This window comes from Thermobia domestica, chromosome 7 (assembly GCF_964235325.1).
Source record: "Thermobia domestica chromosome 7, izTheDome1.hap1.1, whole genome shotgun sequence".
NCBI lineage: Eukaryota > Metazoa > Arthropoda > Insecta > Zygentoma > Lepismatidae > Thermobia > Thermobia domestica.
In genome coordinates, this window is record NC_137460.1 from 63,547,679 (window position 1) to 63,573,320 (window position 25,642).

The window sequence follows — 25,642 nt, forward strand, 5'->3', positions numbered from 1 at the left end:
ATACTCGAACATGAGTTTTGCTGCGTGTGGTGAAGCTAATATACTTGTGGAAACGCATTTTAGATTGCTCAGTATAGTTAAGAACGAAATTCGCACCTATAATTACACAGAATGTTCCAAAACAACACTGATAACATTTGGCAGCTGATTCTTGACACCAAGATAATAATAATAATAATAATAATAATAATAATAATAATAATAATAATAATAAGTTCGTGTGTTCTTATAGGGAAAAGTACTTAGTTTCATAGCTAGAGCTACCCAAAAGTGTAGAAAAGCTACATTACATATTAGGGTCCTTATTTTTCGACTTCTGTTTTATATCACCTAAAAATGGTTCCATATCAGACCAAAGTAACCCATAAGAAAAATTAGCTCAATTGAATAATATGATATGGTGTCGCAAGCGGTCTCAAGTTTTGGATTATCTTGTAAGTTTAGCAAGTCAACTGTAAGTTAATAAAATACATTATGAAGGTAATAACTATTAAATGATTACGAGTTACAAATAACGTCAGATGTGTATTTGTAGGAAAAAGCTACCCCGAAACGATATGTCGCATGACCATTTCCTACTAAAAATTTTGGACCCTAATCCAAGATGGCCATCATGATGGTACTATACAGTAATAGATTCAGTTCTACCTTCATTACCCCTATTCGCGATATGGTGTAGTTTCATTTAGCCATTCCAAACTTAGAAAGTATCATTGCGTCATGTTGTAACTGTAAATGCATTCAAAACTTGAGGCTGCTTGAGTCGCAATTTAATATTATTTAATTGAACAAATTTTTGTCATAGGCCACATTAGTTTGACATGGAACCATTTTAAGGAGGTGAGACTAAAAACTCGGAATATCTGCCAGAATGAACGAGGCAACCAATAAAAAACATTTATCAAGACATAACTTCCAGTACTTGATAAGATGGTTAGGCAGCCGTAATGACATTTGGGATATGCTGGTTGCATAACGTACACTTGCTGCCAACAACTGCTAAGAGTTTGAAAACTAATCAGGACTATCAGCCCTGGACTGGACGTAAGTCTCATAAGTATTGGATGCTGTAAACTTACTTTCTTAACTGTAGAATCTATTACAGGGAAACAAAAGTGGTACTTGAATAAGAAAGTAATAAAAATTCAAAAAAGCTAATATTTGTTTTTTTTCTCAAAAGCGGCTTTTTATGAAGAAAAAAAAACATCCCTAAAAAGCTGGCTTTCTTGCATCTCTACTCAACACAAAGAATTCAAGCTATTCAAGGACTGGAAAACAACTGAAGTTTCCAACACTGGTCAACGTATTTCTTTCATTTGAATTTCTCAGTCGATTCTGTAAAGATCATTGGGTTATTACATATCTACTAACATACATACTTAACGATAGTGTAATTTGAAGCGGACACAAAACTAAGTAATTGTGAAAAGTTAATTAGCTTCATTTCTCGTGTAACTTCTGAAACAGGAACCCGATAATACTAGGCGTGTTTTTTAAGTAAGGTCCGTTTTGTTGTGGACACTAGTAGTTCGCGCGCATACCGCAACGAGCGTGTGTGTCGTGTACCGGCGTGCCTCGGGAACAACTGTGCTCAGTTTCAGCTCTGTTGCTGACCTGTACGGTTGTGTTCTGTGTTTCACAATGTTTAAGACTATCAAGTCGCCCGCCGCGTGTGAGGTTCGCTCAGTGATACGGTTTTTGTCAGCAAGAAACCTGTCTGATGCAGAAATTCATCGGCAGATTTGCGAAGTGTACGGTGATATTGTTATGAGTGCAAGCAAAGTGCGTAAGTGGATACGAGAATTCAAAAATGGCCGTGACAACGTCCATCATGAGGACCGCTCCGGTCGCCCTTCTTCGATTACAGACGATTTGGTGACTTCAGTTGAAGCAAGGGTTTGTGAGAACAGGCGCTTCACAATAACAGATCTCTCAAACGAATTTCCTGACGTGTCGAGATCAGTGCTTTACAAAATTAATTATGAACACCTAAAGTTTAGGAAACTGTGCTCCCGTTGGGTCCCGAAACTCATAACAGAGGACCACAAAAACCAAAGATTTGAGTGTGCGATGAAGTTCTTGACTCGTTATCACGAAGAAGGTGACGGCTTCTTGAAATGAAATGAAATCTTTGAGTTTTACGTCCCACGGTTATGCCGGTTAGGCTAAAGGAGACGGTGATGATGAGAGATGAGTGAAATGGTGGAATGAAGAAAGTGGGAGGAAACGGGAGAACCCCGAGAAAACCCACGAGCACGGTGTTTGTCCACCACAAAGTTCACTTGGCGGGGGCTGGGATCGAACCCGGTACCCCAAGCACCAGAGGTGAACGCTCTACCACTGAGCCACCGCGCCCCCCTGACGGCTTCTTGAGTCAGATCATAACTGGAGACGAAACGTGGGTTTCGCATATCACGCCCGAATCGAAGCAACAGAGCATGGAATGGAGAGACACACACTCGCCTGTAAAGGTGAAGGCCAAACAGACACTGTCCCAGCGCAAAATCATGGCGTCGATGTTTTTGGATAGGCATGGTGTTTTGTTGGTCGACTTCATGCAACGAGGAACCACTATCAATGCAGAAGCATACTGCCAAACCCTGAGACAGCTACGCAGAGCGATTCAAAACAAACGACGCGGCATGCTGACAAAGGGCATTGTCCTTCTCCATAACAACGCAAGACCTCACACTGCAGGTCAGACCCGCGATTTGTTGGACAGTTTTGGCTGGGAAGTTTTAGACCACCCACTCTACAGTCCTGATCTTGCGCCGAGCGATTACAATCTGTTCCTCCACCTCAAACAACACCCCAGTGACAACCGTTACAATGATGACGACGATATGAAAACGGCAGTGAACTCTTGGTTATCGGAGCAGGCGGCAAGTTTTTATGAAGAGGGTATTTTGAAATTGGTTGAGGGGTATGATAAGTGTTTGAACAAACTTGGCATCTATGTCGAAAAATAGAGTAAAGTATATACTTTCTGCGGACCTTACTTAAAAAACACGCCTCGTACGACGGTGAGTCAAAAATTATCTACACTTTTGTCATAACTTTTCTTATATTGCCCACTTTGTCTTCTGTCCTTAATTCCTCCATTCCTTTTGTTGCAGATATATCATGGCCGCTCCATTTGAAGTTTGCACCAAAGAGGAACAACAAGCAGTGATCCGATTCCTCTACTGATGTTCAAAGCAGATGCTACCTCATCGATAGTGGTTCGCCTATTCGCCAGAACCATCTCTCGAGCTTGCTGAATGTTATCTGTTGTAGTAGAGGTTGATGGCCGTCCTGCTCTCTCTTCATGCGTTACACTTGTTCGACTACTTTTAAACTTCTCGAGCCACAAAAACACAGTTTTACGTGATAGTGCACTTCTCCCATATTGCGATGATAGTCTGCGATGAATGTGCAACTGCAATATATGTATTAATTTCGAATGTAATTTCAGTGCAGTCATTATACATTAACTGCCAACAGAATAGAAAAATTTAAATCCTTAAGTTTAATTTTTAGTTTAAGACATTTTATGTATTCCAATTCTAATGTTATCTTATGCCGACCCTCACCGGGTTACTCCCTCGGCGGCACCACTTGAGGATAATGTGAGACGCTCTCGGTCTCAAAGCAGAAAGAAACGAAAGGTATTGTCCACTCTACAGGGATGCATTCTTCAAAAAATCAACCAATTAGTAATCTATATACATAACTGAACGAAATACAATTAAAACACATAGCTTTAAGCAATTACCTTTTAATATCCACAATTGACTTTGAGATAAATTGTATTTTTTTTTAACCAAATTATATATATTAATATATAACAGATGACAAATACTATGTAAGTATCTTACCAGCATTAACTTCTAGTTGTAACTATGTATTAAACTTCTGAAATTTGAACTTGTGCTGTGGTTAATCATCTATTATATCCTCTAAAATAAAAATTGCACATAGATGAAAAATTAGAACACAGAAACAAAAATATACAACTCTTCTGAATCTCTTTTTCATTTTTTTTCTTTTTTTTTTACAATCACAGATTCATCACTGGCAGGAATGTACAATGTTCTATGAATATAGAATTATATGTAAAGCAAATATTGAAGAAGACGCCAGGTAGGCTTATAATGGTGAAGTAATGAGTATAGGAGATAATTACATTGACAGAATAATCGAAATACACAAAATGATTATCACATTTCCAGAATCATGAAAATTAAGAAACGAATTAAAAGGTAATATATACTTAAATGGACAATTTAGTGCTGCAAGAAAGTGTTATTTCTATACGAAGAAGGCAATACATAATATGTTACTTTTGGTTATTTTCTGAGTTTTTGCTCCAATAGTTGAGCACACTGAGACCTGTACGCTGGCAAGATAATGGCTTAATTTAAAAGTTTCCTATTTAGCAACATATATTTCGTTGGTGTGAGTGAACAAAGTATTTCTAATTTAATTAAGAATCTTTTAATTTGCTCTCTACATATTTTGTCACCCTCGTATACATTTATTCCGTTTTAAGAGAAAGAAGGAGAAAATGTGGTTTACACACTAACGGTGGGTATTAGAATGTTACCGTTTGCTCATTAGACAGAAAAACCTCAAAATAAAATTTAAGACGGCGCTTAGCCACCTATAGTACTACGTTATCCAAATATTCTATCACCCTCGTTAATTGGCACAAAATTAAAAAGCCTACTTCGACTAATCACGGGCATATACAGATGTTTATCTCGAAAAGGAGCTATTTTATTCTCTTTTTAAAAGTGTCTTCGTAATTCATAAAATGTAAATACACAAAAAATAAACATAAGAGTTGCGGAAAGAACGAGATCTGACCTGCTAATATCCTCATCCTGAACATGGCGTTACGTTTCGATGATGTCAGTTGTTTATTATTCTTTTACTCAAATCAAAGAATGTAAGTCTTATTTTAATTTCAATACTTGCTTGGTATCACTGAAAGAGACGAGATGGAGGCACTGTACTGTAATGCGTCCTTAGTGTCGGAATTTACGGACAAGCGGTAACATTGGACCGCTATTACACTCCTTCTATCCATTGAAATGTGTGTGTGTGTACAATGAACAAGTCTCTCATAAATTAATTTATCGGTCACTCCTTGAAACCAACCACAGAGGTTTAAGGGGGGGGATGATGAATATCTTGGGGGGCCAAGTCATCAAAAATTCTCTTACACGTATTTAAATTATGATTTTTGTATTGAGGTCTGGAGGGGCCACGAAAAGTCCAGGAGAGGCCAGGCCCCCCTAGCCCCCTCTAGTTGCGGACCTGCTTGAGTACAAGATTTTCATCAGCAAATTATAATGATGAAGTACAAGAAGATATACATTTACGGACTGAGTAAAACAAGTATGCATCTCCCAAACTGAGAAGCAGAAGACAAAATAACCAGAGTGATCTGACTATTACCAAATCAGGAGATACAATTGAAAACGATGATTTTTTCCCCTTGCTGTCTTGGGATCCTGTCCACTTTCCTGCATTATTCCTTATTCGTATACTTACTAGAACAATTTTCAAAGTTAATTAGTTTTAGATACTACCAATATCTATATTGCTTTCATGATCTATGGTATCAAGTACATATTTACAGTTGGATGTCAGGTAAGAGTTTTTGACAAATACATATGCAATGGACAAAAACAAACGGCCTATGATTTATTGAAGTATCATTCTAGAATGGATATCATTTCAGTTCTTTTTGTAATAATGATTCATGTGGGTACCCTCTAACAATTTTCTAGCTAGACTGAGAGCATCCTTTCCGAAAACAGGCACACACTTGATAGATGTTTACACAAATCATCAAGTCTACATGTACTTTCTTACACAACTCCTTCCTAGCGCAACTTCTGGAGCAAAATCCAGGGATTTGCTGATTTTTCTGTCAATATAACTATGGCCCATACTAGTATTGTTAGAATTCGCATAATTGTTCGAAAACTGAGAACGAATATTCGGATATTCGAATAATTTTAACAGCACTAGTATATACTCATATCTTTACCATTAAAAATATATTCTGGCTGTTTCGTTATCTATTTGTTATACATTTCTATATTATTATTATTTCTTTTATGAGAGAACAAATGTACATTTACATTTACAAGGCATTCTCTTTTGTTAAATATATTTTTGAAATTTGTGAAAAACTATTATTTGGTTATAAACGCTGTCTTCTCAGATAGTCTATTAAAATTATGTTATTTGTTTCCTGATAAAGCTAATAACAGTCTTTTTTCCCTTCTTTCAATTAAGAAGACTAATATTAGGAATATTAATGACAATTTTACATACATATACATAAGGTACCTATGTAACGTTCTTCCCAACATCTTGTATGTTATTATGTCTTTTTTTTACCCCTTCATATACATATACAGATGCAATTTAATCCAACAAACGAGCTTATCAACAATTATACGCATTTTTTTATTCTTTTGTTTTTTAAAAAAAACTAGACGAACGAAGGATATGTAATTGTTGCCAAATTTATTATTATTATTTTTGTGTACTTAAGTGTGCTTAAAGATAATCCTGGCCGCAAAATGCGCTAACATAAGAGCTTATGTTTTTGATGGCAGAACCCTATACACTAATTGCATGTGACAACATATCGCATGATTTTTTCTTTAACATATAAACGCTGTTCCTTAAGACACGTGTTCCCCATTTCCCTACTATCGATAAGGCATCGTTATGAGCATTAATAAATATTTGTTAAATTAAAACTTTCTGCTGCGATTATTTCTCGACGTATCTACCGGAACGAACTTAGTGTACAAAAACCACAGCATTTGACAATTACGAAGGAGAGGTTCTGGAAGCATTGTTAAATATTGCGAGTCATTTAGGAAGAGGAGAAAAAAGTAATAATAATAATAATAAGAGGCAATAAAGACGAACACTATCTAGCACTTGACTGAAAAACTTGTCATGGGTAAATTTCACTACGTGAAATATTATGCTACATCAAAACATGACAAAAGAGTGAATACAAGTTACGTTTTGTTCTATTTACAACGCTATCGACATTAAATTATTTCTTTCTTTCTTTTAAAAAATACTGGAAAATACCTTTTTCTTTTTTAAACTTGTATTCTTTTCTCTTTCTTTTGAGTGAGTCAAAAATTTCTTTACGTATTGTCACATACATCACACTAAAAACAAACTTTTTCTTTAAAAAAGAAAATCACACGAAAATACTTATTATTACAACAAATTATATATATCAAGAAAGGAAAACAAAATTATGTACTTCCATTACAAATATATGATCTCTTGCACAAGACATCTATGAAAAACTGTGACATAAACGGATGGTGTAATACTTACAAATATATATATAATCTCCAATTCACAATGACTAAATTAGTATTCATAAAGCTTCCTAATAATTACATTATTGTAAAACTGTACAGTTTTATTTTCATAAATATTCTGCTTAAGCAGTCCAATGCTGAAAATTATGCACATAATACATACATTCAATTCATACATACACACTGTATTTTTCCCCTTGCTTAGTATCTTTTCAGTCTTCTGCTTAGCCTGTACAATGTGCTTCAAAACAAACTGACTATCATAAACCCGTTCCTGCACTGTCTGTTGTACACACACACCATATACATCAATCACTATAATCCATGGTTTTGATAAATTCAATTGCAGAGCAAAACTGTATCCACCAGTACTGTTCTTCTCCTTCCAAACGATTCCCATAGAAGCTATTCACATATTGTACTGTTGATAGCAATGACGGAGGGTTCGCCTAAAATGAAAATAAATACATAAATCTCAGAAACTTCAAACACACACAAGGTGTCCGAAAAAAACATAAAGAAGCAAAACAAATATGGGTGCATAAATGCATCATTTCGGAGTTACAACTCGCCGAAAATTGGTCAGAACGATATGAAAAGAATCAACTTGAGATTAATATGTTGAATGAAGGTTGTGTAAGCGAACATAGTGTTCATTTTAAGCCTTGATTCCATTATTGTACACGCAGATACGGAATATGAGTCAGTTTTCACTTCCTAATGTATCATTTTTCGTTTCTACAAGGCCTCATGTATTCTTCTATGATTCGATGATGAAAATGTCGCCGCTCCTGATCCACATCTACTGGGACATTAATGAAATTTAGACTCCCCTAACAATTATTGGCGGGCATTTGCATATAACTCTGAAATGATTCATTTGTGCATCCATGTTTCTCTATAGCACCCATGTGCAACAGCCGGCCAACTGAATTACATCCGGCCAGCCTGACCCGTTACTGAAAAATATTTGTTATGTAAATCTCTTACACTGAATTGAATTTTTTCCTGGATAATTGATGTCCACCTTTAAAATATTTTCTGCGTTGGAACATCCGGTGAATCTTCCTTTTCTGTTTTTCTTTGGTAATTAAATATTTTAGTTAGCGTTATAACAGTTTTTGTGTTCCTGTGATGATAGCGTACGGTTCTCTGTGACTGGCCCACTTGTTTCAACTGGCACATGCCTAGTTTATAGTTTTATTCATGTTTTCATGCAAGGATTCATTTTCCAATGTTTTTTGTTGTTGTTTCCAATCGCTCAATATATTTATTTAAAGGCACAATTAAGTACAATTAAGTACTGGGTCAATCCATGAAAAGTGATCGAGAAAAAAGAAAAATTGCCGCTCGACCTTTTCAAAAAATCTAATTTTTTCATGAATGTTTATCCTATATCAGGGTACTTCAAAACCACAATTAATTATTTTTTACAACATCCCATGGCGACGCAGCGATTGCCGCCATTTTGCGTTTTTTCGATTTTAGGCGTTTACGTTGTTTTGTATATTTTAGCATGTATTTGTCCTACCAAATTGAAAATTGCTGGACATCTCCAACTCGTGCAGAGCTAAAACTTTGATCTTTTAACATTTTTGCCTAAAACCACTTGAAGGGGGTGAAATCAGGACCTACAGTGGCAACATTTTCGGACATTAAAAACATGTTTGGGAAGAGGAAACAATTGACGTACAGGTTTGAATTTGTGTGTGCATGTAGTCTTGGGGGGGGGGGGGGATAAGACCAACAGAAACATATGCTTCAGAAGTATGGACACTCACCACAGAAAACGAAAATAACCTACGCGTATTCGAAAGAAAAGTAATAAGATTTATGACCCTGTGAAAACTGGGGAGGAATGGAAAATACGCTCCAATAGAGAAATAGAAGAAATTTTGAAAAACAAAGACACAGTCCGATACATAAAAGCACAAAGACTGAGATGGCTGGGTCACGTGGAACGCATGGAAGAAGATCGCCTTCCCAAAAAGGATCATGAATGAGAAGATCTTTTCTAGCAGAAGAAAAGGGAGACCCAAACAGAGATGGATAGATAATGTGTAAGAGGATCTCCGGATATTGAAAGTGGCTGACTGGAAACAGACAGCCCGAGACAGGAAAAGATGGAGGCAACTGGTGGAAGAAGCCAAGGCCCATATCGGGCTGTAGAGCTGTGTGGCAAGGTAAGGTATGTAGTCTGGGGTCATAAATTAAAACACAAAAGTTTACAGACCTGTAGCTGCTCCCAAGGGCCTGGAAAAAAAATCGTAAAGTTGGGGAATTATGCTAATTTGACATGTTTCACTGTTCAGTATCTCCAATGGGTTTCGATTAAAAAAAAAAAATCGCAATAGTTAATACTTTAATATACCATAACACACAACAAAGCGCGTTTTGTGTTTTTGAGCAGAAGGGGCTCAAAATATTAAGGAATTACTTCATACTCTAGGTGGTGTTTTTTTCACAAATTCAACTGGAAACTCATTGTTGTGAAATAAAATAAAGTAAGATGAATAGTTAGTCCAATCAAGGCTCTAAAGCTCGTTTATTTCCTCTAGTTGTAACACTGTCTTATCACACCCACAGCAGCACTGGTGAAGAATGTCGTTATCAACAGAAGGCGAGAAAAATAAAAATGCACACTTGACAAAGTCCGTAAGTACTCATTGTTCTTGCTGTTTGCTATATAAATGATATTCAATCCTGCTTATTCTTGTTTTAACTGTCAACTCATGCAGGAGAGTGTTGTCCTTTCGTTTGATCCGCATTCCCACGTCAGTGAACACTTAATCGCTGTAAACACTGACTGCGGAATGAAGATCAAACGAAAGAACAACAATCTCCTGCATGAGTTGACAGTTAAAACAAGAATAAATAGGATTGAATATCATTTATATAGCAAACAGCAAGAACAATGAGTACTTACAGACTTTTTGTCAAGTGTGCATTTTGACTTTTCTCGTTTTCTGCTGATAGCGATATTCTTCACCAGTGTTGTTGTGGGTGTGCTAAGACAGTGTTACAACTAGAGGAAATAAACGAGCTTTAGAGCCTTGATTGGACTAACCATTCATCCTACTTTACTTTACTTCACAACAATGAATTTCCAGTCGAATTTGTGAAAAAAAGAAAAACACCTAGCGTATGACGTCATTCCTTAATATTTTGACCCCCTTCAGCTCAAAAACACAAAACGCGCTTTGTTTCGTATTATGGTATACTAAAGGCCTAACTATTGTGAAAATTTCAGATTTTTCCATCCAGGCCCATTGGAGATATTGGACACTGAAACATGCCAAATTTGCATAATTCCTCAACTTTACGATTTTTTCAGGTCTTTGGGAGCAGTTACAGGTCTAGATTTTTGTGTATTAACTTATGACCTCGGATTACATGCACACACAAATTCAGACCGCTACGTCAGTTGTTTCCTCTTCCCAAACATATCTTCAATGTCCGAAAATGTCACTGTAGGCCCTGATTTCACCCCCTTCAAGTGGTTTTAGACAAAAATGTTAAGAGATCAAAGTTTTAGCTCTGCACGAGTTGGAAACGTCCAGCAATTTTCAATTTGGTAGGATAAATACATGCTGAGATATTCAAAACAACGTAAACGCCTAAAATCGAAAAAAAAAAAAAAAAAAAAAAAAAAAACGCAAAATGGCGGCAGCCGCTGCGTTGCCATGGGATGTTGTAAAAAATAATTAATTGTGGTTTTGAAGTACCTTGATATAGGATAAACATTCATGAAAAAATTAAATTTTTGGAGATGGTCGAGCGGCACATGCTTGATCACTTAGAATGGATTGACTCTACTGGAAGATAAAAAATTGAAGTGTAATGTTACAGGCAATCGACAGGAAAATTGAGAGAGGAAAACAAGACGAAGTACAAAACGAAAAATGAATAAGAGAAAGAGACAACAAAGTATAAAACGAAAAGCCTCTACGTCAAGATATAGATGTTAGATGAGAATTACATGCATGAAGTTTCTCCGATGATTTCAATGAGAAGTTATATTTCCGCTTTAGGTCTTTTAAAGATGTTATGCTTTACACTCTTATACGAGGCTTGGCTAAAAGTAACGGGACTGGCAACCTTGTCAGTAGTATACGTGGAGCAGTCGGGAGCGTATGCACGCAGAGCAACCCTTACAACGATAAAAGATTTTACTGGTTCCTTTCGTAATAAATTTGAGCCATTAAATAATACTCACTCCGTCCCTTAGTTTGATTCCATTTATTTATATTTATCTACGTTGTCCTGACAACGACGATCCAAAGTCTTATTATTTTACATTATCGACAATCATATTATTTGAAACATTTCTTTCTCTTCTTCTGCAGCCAGCATAGTATATATTTAGAATAACTTATGACCCAAAATTACAAATATACAATGTATACAATGTACTGTTGTATCCTAAACCTTCGTGAAGAGGATGATACACACGAATTGACGCTCTCAGTCAGGTTTAGTTTGTGAGCAGCGATTGAAGAGAGAGAGGTGTACAATCGTGTTAACGGAAGAATGACAAATGTAAAAATTGTGCAGCGCAATAACTGAAATTCCTTGTGAAATTCAAGAAATCACCGAGTAAAGATATGGAACTGTTGTAGGATGTGTATGGTGATAATATGATATCAGGTACGCGAGTGTTTGAGTGACACAAAGGATTCGAGGGATGCGACAACGTTGATGATGATGAAAGACCGGGTCGTTCTGTAACAGCAACAACTGAGGAATATGTGGCAAAAATGACTGACATTGCCCAAAAAGACCGCAGACTCAGCATTCGAATGATAGCAGACATGGTGGGCATCGATAACGAGTACGCCCGCCCAATTCTGCACGACCATTTGAATATGCGTAAAGTTTGCACTAAAATGGCACCAAAATACCTCACGTACGACCAGGACTTTCGGAGGCACGTGTGCAATGCACAATGGAACGCCTGAAGCAGAACCGGACTTATTAACGAAAATCGTTATTGGTGACAAGACTTGGCTCTTTCAGTATGATACTGAAACAAAAAGGTAATCTATGCACTGGAAAACTCCCTCATCACCGCGACTGAAAAAGACATGCAAGAGCAAATCGAAAGTGAAGGTCATCCTCAATGCATTCTTTGACAATGGTTTGCTCCTGACTGAATGGGTACCATCAGATCAGACAATGAATAAACAGTATTATCGTTAGGTTTTGATGAAGCTGCGAGAAAGCGTGAGAAAGAAAAGACCCTCTTGTGGTGGAAAAATGAATGGATTATGCACCACGACAATGCTCCTTCACATACTGCTTTGACCGTTAAGCATTTCAGGCACCTAAGACGACTCCACTGTTGGAACACCGACCTTATTCGCCGGACTTGGCACTGTGCGATATTTTCTTTTTCGAAAGTGAAAACCGTTCTCAAGGTAATTCATTTTCAGATTATGGACGAGGTGAAGCAGAAAACGGCAGTAGTACTCACGACGGTGACACCTGAAGAATTCAACAACTACTTTTAACAATGGAAACTTCGTATGCAAACGTGTACAAAGAGGGGAGGGGAGTATGCTGAAGGGGGATTACCTTTAGTTTGTACGTTTGTGACAATAAATAGCACTTCTTACAAATTTCGGTTTTAAATTTATTATTATTTATAAATAACTTTAATTTTAGTAGGATTACAGTGGACTATGAAGATAGTTGGATTTGAGTGCAGCGTCCCTTTCAGCAGCGAGGCTATATGCAACGTGGACCTACAGCTTAATGTGGGATCCAAACCATATGAGCTTTCGCTGGGAATCAAAGGTTGGCTATAAATGTTCACACTTGTGAAATCAAGACTTTTGTTCTTAAATACAGTATCTTCGAGAAACAGTGGTAGTTTCGCGGAGTTGAGGTGCAGGAGTAATGGCACTTGGGGAGTAGAATGATACACCACTTAGTTCAGAAACTCTAATGTATTCAGTGCAAAAACAATAGCAATGCTACTATAATCCACTACCTAGTTATATCATAAATACTGTCACAAATTTGAATAACACAGAGAGTATTAAAACCAAGGTAATTTATTTTGGTCATGTTTTACATTGATATGTTGTACACCTGACGCACGAATCATTTTTCGAAATGTCCCCCCTTGACCTTGATGCAGGCACAAAGTCTGTCCGGCCACTGGCCAATGGCATTACGTACCACTCCATGGGAAAATTGTTCACTGCTCGGGTCAAGGATTGTTTCCAACTGTCAACAGATGGATGCCGTTTATGGCAGACCTTTGCCTGAAAGACTGCCCAAAGTTTGTAGTCCAACGGGTTAAGGTCCGGGCTGCTAGAAGGCCAATCAGCGGTAGAAATGAAGTCGGGGACGTTCCGTATCAGCCAGTCCTGGGTTGTTTTCGCTTTGTGGCCTGGAGCAGAATCCTGCTGGAAGGTCCACCTTTCTCCAGGGAACATAGTAGCAGACAGTGGTTTCACTATAGGTGTTAGCATTGTGTCCTGGTATACCTTGGCAGATGTTTTAACACCTTGTTCGCAAAAATGCAGTTGGGTTGTGCCTGAGTAGCTCACTCCCCACCAAACCATCACTGAGGCAGGATGATGCGCCCTTTTGAACCCTTGGAGCTGCCTCAACAGCTGCAATAGATGACGTGGCATACACACGGTCATTTTGGACGTTGTAGATCTGCTCAATTGTGAACACCTTTTCGTCAGTGAATAGAATCTTCCTGTGTAGATTGTTGGCGTAACGCCGTAACAGTCTCTTTGATTTAAGGACCCTCTGCGACATTAATGTTTGGGTCAGAAAGTGACCAGTCCGCTTCTTATACGCCCGTAGATGTAGATCACTCCTGAGCACACGAGACATGGAATTTCTGCTGATGTTCATCTCAGTAGCCATTACACTTTGTGTTCGAACAGGAATCTCTTGCTGATTTGTAGGGGTTTCAGGAGGTTGAAAATTTCATCTGCTGTCTTCCCAACCTTGTGTAGTGCAATTACTGCTACACAATTTTCGTAATCGCCCCACTCCAACAGAACTCAGTACAATATCAACGTATTCATGAACAGTGAAACACACACTACATGTATCTTCTTCCACTTTATACACAGATGACAGCACTGCCACTCCGGATGCCTACAGCGCCACTTCAAACTTTGTGACAGTATTTATGATATAACAAGGTATAGGCCTATTGAGACAGACAGACAGAAAAAAAAGCTGAAGTGCATTTGCATACGCTCCGACCTCACACTATTGGATTATTTTTTCTTGTGGGGTTTTCGCAGACACCGTGTACCGTGTTAAAATCGACAATGTGAATCATCTAAAAACAAGAATCCAGGTGACACTGTGAAACTGAGTATTGTCTGGACGTGTTGTTGTTTTGTGAATAGTGCATACATAGAAGGTATGTATACCTCAAAATTGGTCCGATAAAACCAAACAACCTTTTGTAGCTATATACAGTGGACTTTAGTCAAAAGATAAAGAAAAAAGAAAAAAAATTCTTACCTTAATAAGAACGTACACAAGGACGGGCATAAAATCATCCGCAGCAGGTACTCCTCTTTCACATGCCATGGATAATAAATTCATAATTGTCGTTGAACATCGTAAGACACACTTCAGTTTGTCCTTTGGAGTTTTATATGCGTTGATTGCTGCGATCTCAGCTTGAGCCGATGGCCACGGACATTCATAATGGAACATCTGAAATTAATAAAAAATATATATATAATTAACAGTTCACAATTTTCTTCACACGACCTCACCATTAATGAATCATTTAAAAAAAGAAAAGAAAAAAGCCATAAAAATTACTACAGAATGTTGATCCGTATATATATCGGTGGCCCAAATCGAAAATTGTTTCCTACAAAAGCTGTTTCATTTTTTAAGGACTATTCAATGAGGTATGATTGAATACATATTCCCATTTGAAAATTTGAAGTTGGCCCCTGGGCATATATATATCCGATTTTAAACCTTCATCCCTGCTTAAAGAATCGACCGATCAGAATGATTCAAACTGCAGGAGAAAGCCAAAAGCATTTAGTATCACGCCACGTTCGCGTGTATGATGTGTGCGTTATGGCTCTCAAGGTGACCTGGTTTTGAGAAGCTATGTCGTAGCACTTTTCCACGCCAGGTTTTCCGAGACACAAATTCAAAAACAGTACAGGGACAATGACTGTGCATTCGGGTCAACGACCATTAAGAACATAATTAATCGACATAGACACCAGGACGTTCCAGCACTTTATTCACCCCGAAAGCGTCAGTAGGAAGAGTAGAAAGCGTCAGTATACTGCGGCGAGTCCATCTGTAGCTCGGAAGTTGCGTCCATTGATCCCACAAGAAAATCCATCTACACGTGTGATGGTAAGATGATTGCACGTTGCACATACAACTGTGAACCGCAACGTACGTAACAAAATAAAACTCCGGATGGTGTTTAAAAATCATGGACATGTTCCTATTGCAGTCCATCGGAAGGAGAGAAAGACCCATTCTGCAGGCGCTTCTATGAACGCCATCTATCCGGGAAAAGTAGTAGTTAGTTTCCATACCGATAAACATGGATTTATCTATCAAAATGTGGCAAAAATCGAGCCGTAACGTACACTCCACGAGACACAAAAATCCGTCAGTGCAAAGCAAGTTTCTCGAAGGGATTTCTGGTTTTGCAGGATACTGCAACATCAACTCCGCATTTTATTAGCAACACATGCTCACACCAGTTTATACAGAATATCTGCCCCGTCCGTATGGAAATGCAATAAATAAAGTCCGTATGTACACGAGTAAGGCCTCAATACACAGAGATTTCTGCAATAAATGGCAGTAGACACCGACATTCAGGCTATTCCCTTCCAGGTGAAGTCCCCTGATGGCAGTCCTATGAATTTTTACGGGTTTGGCCTATTGAAAAGAGCACTTGCATCTCGTAGTGTCACCACTGCCGTGGCCTCTGAAAAGCCTACCAGGAGGAGTGGCTCAAGATTCCCGTTCCTGTACTTCAATGGAGCCTCGGAGCCTCCTACAATAGAAGTTACGGTACAGGGGTATTGCCAAGTCACATCGAGGGCAACCGATAGCGGTCCCATGTTTTTTCCTCAGATATATGAGATGTTTAAATCGGACACACACAGACGGATCAACCTTCAGTATATTTCATACATGATACAAATGAAATGAAAATGAAAATGAAATGAAATCTTTGAGTTTTACGTCCCACGGTTATGCCGGTTAGGCTAAAGGAGACGGTGATGATGAGAAATGAATGAAATGGTGGAATGCAGAAAGTGGGAGGAAACAGGAGAACGCCGAGAAAACCCACGAGCACGGTGTTTGTCCACCACAAAGTCCACACGGCGCGAGCTGGGATAGAACTAGGGACCCCAAGCACCGGAGGTGAACGCTCTACCACTGAGCCACCGTGCCCCCCTACATGATATAAATCTATTAAATATTTTCTACGCAGGTTTTTCAGAATTTGTAAAGCATAAAATAAAGGTCCCTTCCTTAGAATCCCCAGATAAAATTATTATTGCGTACACGAAAATATTTATTTTTTCTTAAAAAAATATTGCTGATATTTACAGCAAGACTGAGATGATGAAGTGAAAGAAGGCTCTAACTTCAACATGTCCCCCCTTCCCTGTATCCCAACATAAAATATACCAGGGTTTTTAATGTTACTTGGACTAGATATGTGAGGAAAATAATGTCATTTGCAGTGGAAATTTATGGTCTGTATCCACTTCAAGTATTTCGGACTTGCACTAAAAACTTATTTTAAAATTACGTTTCTCTTTTTCTATTTTTCATTTTAGGTATTTTTTTTTTTTTCACTTTTAATCGACAGATCACACTGCGCTGAACAAAATGATATGGTTTAATGTGTACATTCTCATGCGCATTTTCCGAGAAAATGAACAAAATGATTTTTTCTTCAACTTAAAAATTGACACTATACGATAACCTACCACCTATAAAGATCAAACTAATACTGAAATTTACCTTCACCAAGCATTCCATTATGACACTAGCAAGATGATAGTACGTCTTACGGCTAATGAGATATAGCCTAAAATTATGACTGATTTTTAAGCTTTAGTTTTTATTTTATTATAATTAGGGACGTGAAGTTCACGTTTTATTTTATCCCTGAAATTGGTGTTATTTTTCGCGATTTAATACAAACAAATAGGGCTTATTTGCTTTATTCTGTAATGGTTTTAAAAAGCAAGTATATTGTAAACATAGAGAAAGTGGTCTGTGAAAGCTAATTAAAAGAAAATATAATTTTAAAATTAAACGAATAGTTTCAAATTTTGACATCTTACATTTAAAAGAATAAATTCTATTTTTGGATTTATCATCTGAGAAAAAATGGCTCGATATCCCTCCTAAAGTTGGATTTATTTAATGTATGATTTGATAGTAAGACTATTCATGGCTTTGGATTAATTGTTTTAACAAAAGAGACACTGACCAAAGCTTACAACTTTATTTTAAATTATAATTTGTAACTGTTTCGGATATCTAACATATCCTTCTTCAGACACGATCGAAATTAATGAAAATACAGACATATATATAAATGTTGTTATAACAGAGTTTAAATTCTTTCTCTGTTATAATTTAAACTCTGTTATAACAACATTTATATATATGTCTGTATTTTCATTAATTTCGATCGTGTCTGAAGAAGAATATGTTAGATATCCGAAACAGTTACAAATTATAATTTAAAATAAAGTTGTAAGCTTTGGTCAGTGTCTCTTTTGTATGATTTGAATTCATATATCGACTAAAAACACACTGCAATATTTCTTAACATTTTCTTCACTTAAAAAAAATTCTTCAAGGATTCGTCTCCTTACCGTAACTACGGAGTTGTATTCTGAAAAATACCTTTCAGAATCAACATTCGAAGCTGGCTAAAATATTGATTCAAGAGCACAGGCAGCAAAATCTCAGGGGCAAACTTTCACTAACCAACCAGTCTAAAAATTATAGAATTTATGGTCTTCTGTGAATCACATTTTGTTGCAAATAAAACTTATTTTATTAGTATTACTGGCCAACATGGCGATTTCACGAATCTATCGCTTTATGAAGTGCATTTCGGTGTTATTTAAAAAAAAACACACAAAATTCGCGTTATTTCGTGATTTAGAAACACCAAAAACGGCCTTTTATCATATACAGGGTGCGGCACGTATATATATACTTCACTTTGCCTTTATCAAGTTTTCGATGTTATCGTTAAAACGAAAACTTCACGTCCCTAACTATAATACAGTCCGCAGATGACCCTGATATTAACGATAGATGACATCAAGTTGAACAAAAATGAAATGCTTGAGGATAAATTCTAATCGTAGTTTACAAACAAATCAAGAGACTACTTTTTTTTAAGGAGCTAAAATGCATGTCTTTCGCTGCCAATAATTGATAGTTTGCACTCTGTTGGAACACATTATTCATTTATTTATGTATACCCTTGTTCAAAACAAATCGGCCACCCACCTCTCCTTGAAAAGCCTTGTACTCTAATCCACATTTGGAATTAAAGCAAATATGATTATCTTTGGCCAAGTTAGATCACTATTTATACAAACCGTTTGAATTTCTCAGTGAGGTTGCCAAAACATAGCCTATTAGAGAGAGATGGATGGCCAGGATATTTTGAGCAAGACTACACGTAAAAATACACTGTTATGTAGCAGATCATATCTATTATTGTTTGTCTTCTATCAGTCACATATACATTCCTAACAATGAAGCAAATAATATTTCTCACACACACTACTGCTTGGAGCTGGGGGTTTTTATCTAAAAAAAAAAGGGTTTCTAGAAAAATCTAAACTGTTTCTAGAGAAATCGAAAATGTTTCTTGGGTTTCGGTTTTCTTCAAACATCGCTTCGGGATTTCACCGAAATCGTTTTCACTTTTCTCTAACAGTTTTGGGTTTTTACTGAACCAATCAGATTTTCGTTGAAACCGGTATCGTTACTTGTTCTTGCAGTACTCATTTCCAAACAAGTTATTAACGAAGAAGCGCAAAAAGTCTTCTAGAAAACCAAAACAGGTTTCTGATAGCAAAGTGAACGGTTTTGAAATCAAAACTAATTTTTGAAAGTCGTCAAAAACCGGTATTTGTGTGCACCACTAGTTCTTTTCTACTTACTGTATTATCTGATCACTCACCGTTCCTTCTTCCTTTAGTTAGCTTATTCGCGCCTACTTTTTTAAAACTTGGACTATACGTATTGTAATTCTTTGAATAATGATATGTAATGCAGTGTATTTTACTCGGTCTCGGCTCTTGGTTTTCAATTACACAAATCCAACTATTAGTCATAATGTGATGAGATTTTCTACGGCCATACCTTGATATATGAGAAGCACAGTGATTTCATTGGAGATGGGATATCATGTTGCTACTGTGCAACAATTGCAATCTCCCGGCCAACTAAAGAGAAGTCAATGATTGTTATTGGTTCCCGGAGTTTGCCAATGCACAACCGGAAATCTTTGACTATACGTGTTTTTGAGGCTTTGAGCTACTGAAAGTTGTCACACTGTGCATGAAATACTCCTTCCTGATTGGTGTGGTGCGCTTTGTCAAAGTTCCGCATTACTGTCCTCGTATTTTTCGGCACAACAGTGGATCCGGAAGTCTATGGAGGAATCTTCAATGAATTTGTAAATCAGCTGGATGATGAGGAACTCTGTAATGGCTACTTCCAACACAATGACGCCACATGCCACTTCCAATGCTAATATGCAAAAAGTGTTCTTCGAAAATGTCACTTTCAAATAAAAGATCGTCTGACCTTTTCCTCTCGGATTTCTTCTTATAGAAGATGCTCAAAGAAAAGGTGAATCACAACAATCCACATACTGTCAGGGTACTGCAAACTAGCATTCGGCGGAAAACGGCTCGTTAACTCCTTATGTGTTATTAGTAGCTATCTTCTGTAATACATTGAAGCGTGGGCAGGCATGCTAATGACAATAACTTCCGACACTTGTTATGACGTTCCCTGCTTTTAATACATCAAGCTGTTCCTATCAAATTACATTACATTATGAAAAACAGTTTGATTTTTATACGGCCCGAGGATAAGTGAAACACCCCATATTTTATAATATTCTGAAAAACAGAGTGCAAATTAAGTTAACTTACTTTTTAAAAAATCTTACCTTTGGTACACGTAGATCCTTGTGGTTAGGAGTTATAACCTTAGCAAGTTTTTTCATATGTTCATGAAGAACTCTGAAAAAAAAACAGAAATAAAAAAATGCCGCATCATAAAGCAAACACAACGATACTGACAAATCAAGCATTTACTTTTTTTTTTTTTTTTTTGACTGGACAAATAACATGAATAACGGTAACAACACAAGCTCCAATGTTTATACACACTATTTGAACTGAAAGTACTCAGTGATTTTTTTTTTTTTTTTTTTTTTTTTAGAAGATACTTAGGAATTGGCAGGAAATCAATTAAAAAAAAATCCTCCAAAATTTGTTTCTTTGTTGTTCTTACTCCTCAAATTCTGTGATAAAGTATATATATATACTTTATCACAGAATCACAGAGGAGTAAGAACAACAAAGAAACAAATTTTGGAGGATTTTTTTAAAATTGATTTTATATCTTTCGTGCATTTTAAATACACAAGACATTCACTAGTGGAAGTAAACGCATAGCAAGAAAATTAATCACACTAACAATGATATGTAAAAAACTGTACAGTTCACAGGATTCTTTAGTAGTACATTGTTGTGTTTTAAGAATATAGAATATATGTATATTACATTTTCCAATTTTTAAACAGAATTAAACACAACTTCTTATTGCGGAACAGGATGCGCCGTTAGCCAAGTGTCTTGGGTATTTAAAGTGCACAGAAAATTATATATCCATCGATTTTATAAAGGATTTGAGGATGATTTTTCCTCTTTATTGGTTGACACAATTAGCAGGATAAAAGGTTTCTAGATCATGTCATTTGTTTAGCAGCGAAACTTAGCACTGAGAAAGGAGTCAGTATTATTCCAAAATCGTACGCAAGTATTGCGAATTACTGGATGTTTTAGGTAAGGAGAATTGTTCTTTCTTTTTAAGTAACTGCAACAAGGTTCTCTCCCCTCTAATATTCCCAAAACTTTACTGATTTCTTGTTCCACCTAGCTCAAGTTTTCTTCTCCACACGGACATTTGATGAGTTCTCCGTAAACTTTTAGACCGATCTACGAAATTTGTTTCATTTCTTTTTCAAGACTTCCTCTGCTATTTTTATGAAGCGAGCATTTTTCATCGGGGCCACAAGTCGTCATTTTATGTAAAGTCCTTACATTGTTCTCGTATTTCAACAATAGTAACAAAAGGTATAACACAGTATATTTATCTATACTTGTAGTTTAATCTATCTGTCCCACTACGTACTTAAATATAATTAACAATTTATGTTAGTAACTTTTTAGAACTAGTGCACTAGCTACTACTAAAATTAGAAGTATAGATAAATATACTGTGTAATACTTTTTTGTTATTCTACTATTGAAATACAGGAATAATATGAAGTCTATATAAAAATAACGAGTTAAGCTTTGTGGACTTGATGAAAATGACCGAACAGTATATTTGAAATATCGGAGAAAAATACATATTGGAAGAAATATTACTCTATATATAAAACTACATGAATTCACAGATATAAAATAACGGGTACCGATTGACGTAGAAATTTGAAATTCGGCACGACTGTAGCTTTTCCGGACTAACCTACAGGAAAATTAAACGAAAGTGATTTTTTTAATTTTTAGGTCGTCTAAAGGGAAGGTGAGGAAATTCCCCATTTTTTAAAATACTTATATTCTTATGCTTTAGGTACTTGGAATAAAAACTTGAAATCCGGTGTGCTTGAATGTTTTCTATACGATTATTTAACAAAAACACTTAAAATTTCTAACTTTAGAGTGGTTTTATGGGAAACTGAAAAATCTTCCCCATGTTATTTATATGAGACATCTTTTACACCCCAAAATGTTTAGGCATTTCGGCCAGGATTGGAATGATGAAAATTGGTATGATTGTATCCTTCCGGAACTAACCCAAAGGAAAATAGACAAAAGTGAATATTTTTAATTTTTAGGATGTCTAGAGTGGAGATGTAGAAATCTCCCATGTTATTTAAATAGGCGTTTTCTTGAGAATACAAAATTTTACCTTTTAGGTGGTTAAAATAGAAAAAGAAACACGAAATTCGGTATAATTGTGGGTTTAAGAGGTGTGAGGCCGTAGGTCGAGCAAACGCGGGAGTCTGGGGGCGGAGTTCGCAGCTGACCAAAGGCTAGTCTTATAAAACCGGGCTGTGGTGGCTTAGTAATAGAGCGCTCATCCCCGTGCGTGGGCCCCAGGTTCAATTCATGATCGTGCCAAGTTGGCTTTGTGGTGGACAAACACCATGCGCGTTGGTTTTCTTGGGTTCTCCCTTTCTTCCCACTTTCATTTCACACCCTCTATACAAATCTATACCGTTTGCTTGGCATACTTTTAGTTAACTGTAACAAGAGAGAGGGCCAAGTTCAACATTTATGTGAAAAATAAAGTATTTTACGGGTCTCTCAAGTTAGGGAGATTAAACTTGGTATATAAACTCTTCAATTAAAAAATAACTGAACAAATGTCTAAAATTATGCTTCTTTGCGTTTTCGAAAATTATGCTTGTTTGAAAGGATAACTCAATTTCATATTCTATATACCTAAAGTGTTAAAAATAAGGGAACTGTTGAACCGTTTAAAATTAAGTTTTGAATCAATTAGCACTTGGGTCGACTTCGGTTTTCAACGTTACAGTCTGAAACGCATATCCTAAGGGTGTTTAATTTTTCACCAAGAATAATTGCTACACTATTGGAAATGAATTTTTCAGAACGTCTTTAGCACTAGGGTGGAGCTGGTTTTTATAATTTCATTGTAGTTTAAATATGTATCTCAAGGAGGAACCGGGGGTCCAAATATACCTATCAAATAGCTACTTGATTTAATAAGACGCATACTCAATTGTCATTAAAAGTACTTACCCCAATGTAATTTTTTCTTCAAGACTCGACACGTTACTAATGTAAAGGAACATTGTGATTACAAAGAGAGTATATTTCAGAGTGATTTTTGAGAAGTGTTGAAGAGATTCAATTAATGTAGTGTTAACAATTTTCTTCCACCAACTGTGTTATTAGTGGAGTGAAATAAAATAGACGAGGCAAATGAGACTGGAAAGCAATGTTTCCTTAATTATTAATCAGCTACATAAGACACTGGTTATTGCTCATGAAGAAGAAAATTTACGAAGAGAAATACTATGGAGAACTACTGGAAGTAAGGAAAGTATCAGTTAATCTAAAAAGTATTGAGTCATTTGAGGACGAAACAGCATTAATATGAGTCGCAGTGGGTCAGGCCCAATGTCATCTGACAGCTGACAGTTGAAGCTAGATGTTGAAATTTACGTAAGGTATTGTGTTGAAGATGAATGAACTATCCACCGAATTTTGATGCATTTTACAATTTTATTTCGATAAAGAAACATATGCTACGCAGACCTCTGAAGGTATTTGTGTTCTATATGGGCAACGTACGTTATGAAAAGCAACAGCAAACAGGTTGTTATGTCCACGACTCCTCGTAGTGGGCGAATAATCGCAGTAAAAGTGGATGATATTCTTACAAAAATCGCGCAAGACCGGCATGTACGAGTCATGACATTACCAATGACCAAAACATCCATCAACAAACAATGCTAAACTATTTAGAGCAGTGATCGCCAAACCGATCGCGAGTTACTAGTAGCTCGCGGCGACATTTTCGGTAGATCGCGTTAACGCTCCGGTTGGCTAACCTTGATTCCTCCACTGAACTGCTGCTAACGACAGGGGGCGCTGACGACACAACTGCTTGTTTCTCTCGCGCAACTGCCATTGTTAGCCTCCATCACACAGTTGATTGTATACGCGGGGGTTGTACACGTTGTTTTCCATGTGTATATTAGACATTTGCTAACTATTGTATACGCGTGGGGTTGTGCACATTGTTTTTCATGTGTATATTAGACATTTGCTAACTATTGTATACGCGTGGGGTTGTGCACATTGTTTTTCATGTGTATATTAGATATTTGCTAACTATTGTATACGCGTGGGGTTGTGCACATTGTTTTTCATGTGTATATTAGACATTTGCTAACTATTGTATACGCGTGCGGTTGTGCACGTTATGTTTTTCGTGTGTATATTAGACATTTGCTAACTTGGATAGTTTTGATTTCATATTTACTAGAAATGTAAGTTTATAGGCAATAAACAAATGTAAGATATATTAAAAATAAATAAATAAATAAATAAAAGGTGGTAGTTCTTTTGGTTGATAGCTCACAGTAGGATTTAAAAACGGTACGGTAGCTCAAAAGCTTCATATGTTTGGCGACCACTGATTTAGAGCATGCTCGCTACAAAAAGAAGCTCTACGTTTGTGTGGCACATGATTTGACTCAAAGATACTTACTCGATCGAATTTCCATGTACCGAAACATACCGAACTCGAGCTATTTCTGAAACGGTTTATCTCGAGTGATGAAAAGTGCATAACCTACAACAACAATGTGCGAAAAAGATTGTAGTCGAAGCGATAAATTCCACAAACTGTGGCAAAGACCACACTGACGTTCAGGAAGATTATACTGTGCGTTTGGTTTAAAAAGTCATCATGCATCACGAGCCGGGCAGAACGACAGACTCGGACCGTACTGTCGACATTAGCTCCACTGCACCTAGCAATTCAAAAGTATCGGCCGGAACTGGTTAACAGAAAGCGGGTCATATACCATGCTGAGAACGCCAGACCGCATACATTTTTAATGACCCATCAGAAATTGAGAGAACTTGGCTGGGAGAGTAATGCATCCACCATATAGCACGGACCTGGCACCGTCAGATTATCATTTGTTTCGGTCTCTGCAGCACTCCCTGAACTGTGTACAGCTCGTTTCAAAAGCGGTCTGTGAAAACACGTGCCATAATTGTTTGACCAGAAACCATAGAACAGGATTATGGTGGTGTCGGAAAAATGAAAAAAGATCATAAAACAAAATGGTGTACATGTGATTTCATAATGTTATTTTCAAATTACAACAAACGTATTCTCAATTTTGACCTATAAAGTCTCAATACTTTTAGACAACCTGATATTAGGTACAAGATTATCAACGAGATGTA

The 25,642-nt window shown here is 36.8% G+C and overlaps 1 protein-coding gene across 2 annotated transcripts in view; it reads right to left on the reverse strand.

Moving 5' to 3' along the window:
• Positions 1 to 3,917: 3,917 nt before the first annotated feature.
• The window catches only part of Gapvd1 (GTPase activating protein and VPS9 domains 1), a 135,990-nt gene continuing 114,265 nt past the window's right edge, over positions 3,918 to 25,642 (reverse strand). For both annotated transcript variants that reach the window (XM_081764796.1, XM_081764797.1), the window contains exons 26-28: positions 20,566 to 20,638; positions 14,859 to 15,056; positions 3,918 to 7,804 (exon numbers count right to left, since the gene is read on the reverse strand). In XM_081764796.1, the coding sequence (XP_081620922.1) occupies positions 7,664 to 7,804; positions 14,859 to 15,056; positions 20,566 to 20,638 (412 nt within the window). In that variant the 3' untranslated portion in view covers positions 3,918 to 7,663. The remainder of the gene's footprint in view (positions 7,805 to 14,858; positions 15,057 to 20,565; positions 20,639 to 25,642) is intronic.